This window comes from Xenopus tropicalis, chromosome 3, assembly GCF_000004195.4.
Source record: "Xenopus tropicalis strain Nigerian chromosome 3, UCB_Xtro_10.0, whole genome shotgun sequence".
Classification (NCBI taxonomy): domain Eukaryota; kingdom Metazoa; phylum Chordata; class Amphibia; order Anura; family Pipidae; genus Xenopus; species Xenopus tropicalis.
In genome coordinates, this window is record NC_030679.2 from 147,193,062 (window position 1) to 147,201,498 (window position 8,437).

At 51.4% G+C, this 8,437-nt stretch overlaps 1 protein-coding gene across 2 annotated transcripts in view; it reads right to left on the reverse strand.

Moving 5' to 3' along the window:
- The window catches only part of dnah2 (dynein, axonemal, heavy chain 2), a 118,591-nt gene extending 110,484 nt beyond the window's left edge, over positions 1–8,107 (reverse strand). Inside the window, exons 1-3 of one of the 2 annotated variants that reach the window (XM_031899560.1) lie at positions 7,989–8,107; positions 4,440–4,558; positions 2,637–2,701 (exon numbers count right to left, since the gene is read on the reverse strand). In XM_031899560.1, coding sequence (XP_031755420.1) covers positions 2,637–2,701; positions 4,440–4,542 — 168 coding nt within the window. In that variant the 5' untranslated portion in view covers positions 4,543–4,558; positions 7,989–8,107. Of the gene's footprint in view, positions 1–2,636; positions 2,702–4,424; positions 4,559–7,988 lie in introns of both variants that reach the window. The other variant, XM_031899559.1, reaches the window with a different exon arrangement.
- Between the last annotated feature and the right edge of the window lie 330 nt (positions 8,108–8,437).

Consider the following 8,437-nt stretch of genomic DNA (forward strand, 5'->3'; position numbering starts at 1 on the left):
TTAAATTATTCCTCTTCTGACTGTTTCCAACTTTCAAATGGGGGTCACTGACCCTGGCAGCCAAAAACGATTGCTCTGTGAGGCTCCAGTTTTATTGTTATTGTTACTTATTATTACAGCCCTCTCTGCTAATTCAGGTTCAAGACTAAAGAATTTCTGTGACAGGTTTGTACCTGGCCCGTTAGACTCAAGGCACCAAACAGGAGTAAAGGAGGCCAAACACAGTAAGATTTGCTCGCTTGGCGAGGTCACCAAGTGAGCAGATCTTCTCCCAATATCCCCACCTATGGGCAAATTTGGTCGTTTGGCCCTGGGGGGCGGGTAAAGGTGCCTGTCGGGTCGGGGGCCGCATCAACGAGCCGATGTGGTCCCTGATCTGACAAAAAATCAAACCTGCCTGATTGAGATCTGCCCGATCTCAGATCCGATGTTAGTGCCCATAAACGGGCCGATAAGCTGCCAAATTGGTCTAAAGGACCAATATCTGCAGCTGGGATCGGCCCATGTATGGCCACCTTAATGCGAGTGCTGATACACTACAATAAGTGAGCCCTGGGACTAGAGCTGGCCACAGGTAAGGCTCCCAAAATGCAACAGACGGTGTTGCTCTGGATATCGGGTGAATTTGGTTGTTTGGCCTTGGGGGGCGGGTACAGGTGCCTGTCAGTTTGAGGGGCCGCATCAACGAGCCGATGCAGTCCCTGATCTGACAAAAAATCAAACCTGCCTGATTGAGATCTGCCCAATTTCAGTCGGGCAGGCCCGACAGTAAGGCCCATAGACGGCCCGATAAGCTGCCAAATTGGTCTAAAGGACCAATATCTGCAGCTGGGATCGGCCCGTGTATGGGCACTTTAACACACCATAATGCGAGTGCTGATACACTACAATAAGTGAGCCCTGGGACTAGAGCTGGCCACAGGTAAGGCTCTCATAATGCAACAGACGGTGTTGCTCTGGATATCGGGTGAATTTGGTCGTTTGGCCCTGGGGGGCGGGTAAAGGTGCCTGTCGGTTCGGGGGCTGCATCAACGAGCCAGTGCGGTCCCTGATCTAACAAAAAATCAAACCTGCCTGATTGAGATCTGCCCAATTTCAGTCGGGCAGGCCCGACGTTAGTGCCCATAGACGGGCGATAAGTTGCCTAATCGGTCTAAAGCACCAATATCTGCGCCTGGAATCGGCCTGTGTATGGCCACCTTAATGCGAGTGCTGATACACTACAATAAGTGAGCCCCGGGACTAGACGTGGCCACAGGTAAGGCTCCCATAATGCAACAGATGGCGTTGCTCTGGATATCGGGCGAATTTGGTCGTTTGGCCCTGGGGGGCGGGTACAGGTGCCTGTTGGTTCGGGGGCCGCATCAACGAGACAATGCGGTCCCTGATCAGACAAAAAATCAAACCTGCCTGATTGAGATTGGGCGAAATTGTCCGTTTGGCCCTGGGGGGCGGGTACAGGTGCCTGTCGGTTCGGGGGCCGCATCAACGAGCCAATGCAGTCCCTGATCTGACAAAACATCAAACCTGCCCGATTTCAGTCGGGCAGGCCCAACGTTAGTGCCCACAGACGGGCCGATAAGCTGCCAAATCAGTCTAAAGGACCAATATCTGCAGCTGGAATCGGCCCGTGTATGGGCACCTTAACACACCATAATGCGAGTGCTGATACACTACAATAAGTGAGCCCTGGGACTAGAGCTGGCCACAGGTAAGGCTCCCATAATGGAACATGGAGAGAGAAACATGGACTCGACTGGCAGCTGGAGGATGGGGCGTTAGACTGTGCCTGGGGACAGGGAGATAATAAGTTGCATTAAGGAGGTTAATATATATAAATATTCCTGCTGATATTGAGCAGAATTGTGCCTTTTTTGCCTTCCTGCGAGAACATTTGCAAAGTAATGATTTCATCTCGGTAACATCTGTTGTGTAAACATGTAAACACCGCGGCCAGATGCCTCTCGCAATTATCTGACGTCTCGACGCGGTGGGCAGAACAAGTTCCGACTCAGCACAAGCAGCAGAGTGAAAAAGCTTCCTGGGTGTGCTCAAAGTATTCTCCAGCCAGGAGATAGTGCTAATATCTGGTAAGGTGCACTGAGCACTAACACCCACTAACTGAATGATACTGATACATCTCAAACACTGAGCACTAACACCCATACTCTGTCTGCCCTATGCAGCCTGTGTGTGCCATACTCTTCCTGCCCTATGCAGCTTGTGTGTGCCATACTCTGCCTGCCCTATGCTGCCTGATCGCGGATTGCAGAATGGCCAAAGTGTAAGGACTCGGACAAAGACTGTTAAACAAAGTGAAGCTGATTATCATTGCTTAAAACGTGTATATATATATATATATATATATGCTGCCATATTACTGTGTGCCCACATATCCTGGTTCTGAATAAGATTTGACCTCACAGGACTCACTTACCCACATAAGAATGGAAAGAAAGAGGCATCTATTGGCTGATTCCCTGGCCCCACCCACTGTGCCCCCATACATATCCCTAAATGCCTCTACTCAGATACTGAGAGCTCTGCATCAGCCATGCTGCAACACTAAAAACAATTAAGCAATTACCATGATAAACTGCCGGCAGCACTGGGCCGGGGAGCTGATACCCACTTACCAGATCCAAGTACTCCTCAATGGCCAGAGGCAAAGTGCTCTCCTTCCCCTCCGGCTCAGCGGCTTCTGTTAATAAAGATCAGAGCGTAAGTGGGAGTCACACCAACATTAACCCATTATTTCCCCAGTATCCCACATAGCCGGGCCTTATATATGTATATATGTGTGTGTGTACAGGTATGGGACCTGTTATCCAGAATGCTCGGGACTGAGGGCTTTCCTTATCAGAGATCTTTCCGTAATTTGGATCCCCATACCTTGAGTCTACTAAAAAATAATTTAAACATCATTTAAACCCAACAGTATTGCTAAACCTCCAATAAGGATTAATTATATCTTAGTTGGGATCAAGTACAGGTACTGTTTTATTATTACAGAGAAAAGGGAATCATTTAACCATGAAATAAACCCAATAGGGCTGTTCTGCCCCCAATAAGGGGTAATTATATCTTAGTTGGGATCAAGTACAGGTACTGTTTTATTATTACAGAGAAAAGGGAATCATTTAACCATTAAATAAACCCAATAGGGCTGTTCTGCCCCAATAAGGGGTAATTATATCTTAGTTGGGATCAAGTACAGGTACTGTTTTATTATTACAGAGAAAAGGGAATCATTTAACCATGAAATAAACCCAATAGGGCTGTTCTGCCCCAATAAGGGGTAATTATATCTTAGTTGGGATCAAGTACAGGTACTGTTTTATTATTACAGAGAAAAGGGAATCATTTAACCATGAAATAAACCCAATAGGGCTATTCTGCCCCAATAAGGGGTAATTATATCTTAGTTGGGATCAAGTACAGGTACTGTTTTATTATTACAGAGAAAAGGGAATCATTTAACCATGAAATAAACCCAATAGGGCTGTTCTGCCCCAATAAGGGGTAATTATATCTTAGTTGGGATCAAGTACAGGTACTGTTTTATTATTACAGAAAAAAAATCTTTTTTTTTTAAATTAGAATTATTTTCTTATAATGGAGTCTATGGGAGAAGGCCTTTCCGTAATTCGGAACTTTCTGGATAATGGCTTTCCAGATAACAGATCCCATAATCCTGATCCCAGTTAGCAATAAAGCTCTTGGGGAGACAGTGGAACAGAACAAATCAAACCAAATACTCGCCCAGTTAATTTAAATTGGGTTGTTCACCTTTGAGTTAACTTTTAGTAGGATGCAGAGAGTATTCTGAGACAATTTGCAGTTGGTCTTCATTTTTTATTATTTATAGTTATTTCATTTTCAGTTCAGGAGCTCTCTAGTTTGGAGTTATTTGGTTGCTAGGGTCCAAATTACATTAGCAACCAGGGAGTGGTTTGGATGAGAGACTGGTATATGAATAGGAGAGGGACTGAATAGAAAAATAAAGAATAAAAAGTGACAGTAACAATAAAATTGTAGGATCACAGAGCAATAGTTTTTTTGCTGCCGGGGTCAGTGACCCCCATTTGAAAGCTGGAAAGAAGAAGAAGAAGGCAAATAATTTAAAAACTATAATAAATAAATAATGAAGACCAATTGAAAAGATGCTAGGAATAGGTCATTTTATAACATACTAAACGTTATCTTAAAGGTGACCCCCCCCCAAGGCTGATTATGATTTCATTTTGACAGTCACGCAGTCGGCGTCTCGTTGCCACAAGGTCACTCAGGCCCTCATCCCCTCACCCAATCAAATATCCCACTCTTATAAGGTCTCTCACCCCCTGATCTTGTCAGGCAACGAGACATCTCACTGCCATTAGATCACTGAGACCCTTATACATGTGTGAAATACAAAATATTACCAAGACGCTGCTCACTTGTGTTTCCCATCAGTTGTCCTTCTGTGATATGTTCTCCTTCATCAGCTCGTGTCATGGCGTCGCCCTCAGGCGTCTCAGTGACAATGTCTGTGTCTGACATGGCGGCAGCCCAGCACCTAAAGGGAAAGGCACATGATTCATATACTCACTGACAGTTCTGAGGTCTACACCTCAATATGCAACTTGCCACAGACTGAATGAGCTTTCACTCTGCCATTTGCTCTGCAGGGTGACACAGTGACACATAAGAGGCTGTGAGTCTGCCCCTCCCCCTGCAGGGTGACACAGTGACACAGACAGAAGGAGCTGTGAGTCTGCCCCTCCCCCTGCAGGGTGACACAGTGACACAGACAGAAGGAGCTGTGAGTCTGCCCCTCCCCCTGCAGGGTGACACAGTGACACAGACAGAAGGAGCTGTGAGTCTGCCCCTCCCCTGCAGGGTGACACAGTGACACAGACAGAAGGAGCTGTGAGTCTGCCCCTCCCCCTGCAGGGTGACACAGTGACACAGACAGAAGGAGCTGTGAGTCGGCCCCTCCCCCTGCAGGGTGGCACAGTGACACATAAGAGGCTGTGAGTCTGCCCCTCCCCCTGCAGGGTGACACAGTGACACAGACAGAAGGAGCTGTGAGTCTGCCCCTCCCCCTGCAGGGTGACACAGTGACACAGACAGAAGGAGCTGTGAGTCTGCCCCTCCCCCTGCAGGGTGACAAAGACAGAAGGAGCTGTGAGTCTGCCCCTCCCCCTGCAGGGTGACACAGTGACACAGACAGAAGGAGCTGTGAGTCGGCCCCTCCCCCTGCAGGGTGGCACAGTGACACAGACAGAAGGAGCCGTGAGTCTGCCCCTCCCCCTGCAGGGTGACACAGTGACACAGACAGAAGGAGCTGTGAGTTGGCCCCTCCCCCTGCAGGGTGACACAGTGACACAGACAGAAGGAGCTGTGAGTCTGCCCCTCCCCCTGCAGGGTGACACAGTGACACAGACAGAAGGAGCTGTGAGTCTGCCCCTCCCCCTGCAGGGTGACACAGTGACACAGACAGAAGGAGCCGTGAGTCTGCCCCTCCCCCTGCAGGGTGACACAGTGACACAGACAGAAGGAGCCGTGAGTCTGCCCCTCCCCCTGCAGGGTGACACAGTGACACAGACAGAAGGAGCCGTGAGTCTGCCCCTCCCCCTGCAGGGTGACACAGTGACACAGACAGAAGGAGCTGTGAGTCTGCCCCTCCCCCTGCAGGGTGACACAGTGACACAGACAGAAGGAGCTGTGAGTCTGCCCCTCCCCCTGCAGGGTGACACAGTGACACAGACAGAAGGAGCTGTGAGTATGCCCCTCCCCCTGCAGGGTGACACAGTGACACAGACAGAAGGAGCTGTGAGTCTGCCCCTCCCCCTGCAGGGTGACACAGTGACACAGACAGAAGGAGCTGTGAGTCTGCCCCTCCCCCTGCAGGGTGACACAGTGACACAGACAGAAGGAGCCGTGAGTCTGCCCCTCCCCCTGCAGGGTGACACAGTGACACAGACAGAAGGAGCTGTGAGTCTGCCCCTCCCCCTGCAGGGTGACACAGTGACACAGACAGAAGGAGCCGTGAGTCTGCCCCTCCCCCTGCAGGGTGACACAGTGACACAGACAGAAGGAGCTGGGAGTCTGCCCCTCCCCCTGCAGGGTGACACAGTGACACAGACAGAAGGAGCCGTGAGTCTGCCCCTCCCCTTGCAGGGTGACACAGACAGAAGGAGCTGTGAGTCTGCCCCTCCCCCTGCAGGGTGACAGTGACACAGACAGAAGGAGCCGTGAGTCTGCCCCTCCCCCTGCAGGGTGACACAGTGACACAGACAGAAGGAGCTGTGAGTCTGCCCCTCCCCCTGCAGGGTGACACAGTGACACAGACAGAAGGAGCTGTGAGTCTGCCCCTCCCCCTGCAGGGTGACACAGTGACACAGACAGAAGGAGCTGTGAGTCTGCCCCTCCCCCTGCAGGGTGACAGAGTGACACAGACAGAAGGAGCTGTGAGTCTGCCCCTCCCCCTGCAGGGTGACACAGTGACACAGACAGAAGGAGCCGTGAGTCTGCCCCTCCCCCTGCAGGGTGACACAGACAGAAGGAGCTGTGAGTCTGCCCCTCCCCCTGCAGGGTGACACAGTGACACAGACAGAAGGAGCTGTGAGTCTGCCCCTCCCCCTGCAGGGTGACACAGTGACACAGACAGAAGGAGCTGTGAGTCTGCCCCTCCCCCTGCAGGGTGACACAGTGACACAGACAGAAGGAGCCGTGAGTCTGCCCCTCCCCCTGCAGGGTGACACAGACAGAAGGAGCTGTGAGTCTGCCCCTCCCCCTGCAGGGTGACACAGTGACACAGACAGAAGGAGCTGTGAGTCTGCCCCTCCCCCTGCAGGGTGACACAGTGACACAGACAGAAGGAGCTGTGAGTCTGCCCCTCCCCCTGCAGGGTGACACAGTGACACAGACAGAAGGAGCCGTGAGTCTGCCCCTCCCCCTGCAGGGTGACACAGACAGAAGGAGCCGTGAGTCTGCCCCTCCCCCTGCAGGGTGACACAGTGACACAGACAGAAGGAGCTGTGAGTCTGCCCCTCCCCCTGCAGGGTGACACAGTGACACAGACAGAAGGAGCTGTGAGTCTGCCCCTCCCCCTGCAGGGTGACACAGTGACACAGACAGAAGGAGCTGTGAGTCTGCCCCTCCCCCTGCAGGGTGACACAGTGACACAGACAGAAGGAGCTGTGAGTCTGCCCCTCCCCCTGCAGGGTGACACAGACAGAAGGAGCTGTGAGTCTGCCCCTCCCCCTGCAGGGTGACACAGTGACACAGACAGAAGGAGCTGTGAGTCTGCCCCTCCCCCTGCAGGGTGACACAGTGACACAGACAGAAGGAGCCGTGAGTCTGCCCCTCCCCCTGCAGGGTGACACAGTGACACAGACAGAAGGAGCCGTGAGTCTGCCCCTCCCCCTGCAGGGTGACACAGTGACACAGACAGAAGGAGCTGTGAGTCTGCCCCTCCCCCTGCAGGGTGACACAGTGACACAGACAGAAGGAGCTGTGAGTCTGCCCCTCCCCCTGCAGGGTGACACAGTGACACAGACAGAAGGAGCTGTGAGTCTGCCCCTCCCCCTGCAGGGTGACACAGTGACACAGACAGAAGGAGCTGTGAGTCTGCCCCTCCCCCTGCAGGGTGACACAGTGATACAGTAAGTGGGACTTCGCACATGGAAAACCAAAGCAAAGCATCTGATTGGCTGCTAACTGTTGAAATCTAATTGCTGATTGGTTGCCCCGGGGAACATCACCAGTTATGTTTCTTTCCACTTTTTACACATCATGATAAATATAAAAGCCATTGAGCGACTCTCACAAGTCCAGTTGGTGCCTATGGGACACCATACATACATATATATATATATATACAGGCCCTATATGTATGGAGACTTGGGCCCCTGGAACTTACTAAAGCCTGACGGTACAAACTATAGGTTACCGCACTATTGCACCCTTGCCGGCAGGCCGTGGGGCAGTTCGGTACTTACCCCTCCGTGTGGCGGCCCCTGGGTGCTATATAGCTCCGTGTATATAGGGACTGGGCTACACACTCTTCTGTACACACAAGTCCCTGCGGTTGCTCCAGACGCGTTTCCTAGGCAACAGACGAGGAAGAGGCGGGCCACATCTCTGGAGGCGGAACGGACAGCCAATGGAATGATCGCCGCTGGTAGCGAGGCGATAACTGGCAGAAGCGATAGCCAATGAGATGGCACCATGGGTTTGGGCCGGTTTTAACTCCTCTACTGAGGGGGCAAATGGAAGTTAGCTGCTTTTCTACTACAGTGCTGCAGCTTGGCCCATACCTGATGTCCTTTTGTTGTTTTTTTTCTACTTTTCTGTAGAAACTTTAGCACCTATAAAATGACTTTAAAGGGCAAGTAAAGCTTATCCTGGAGTGCCCTCCATTACTTTCATTTCTGGGCCTTATAGAATG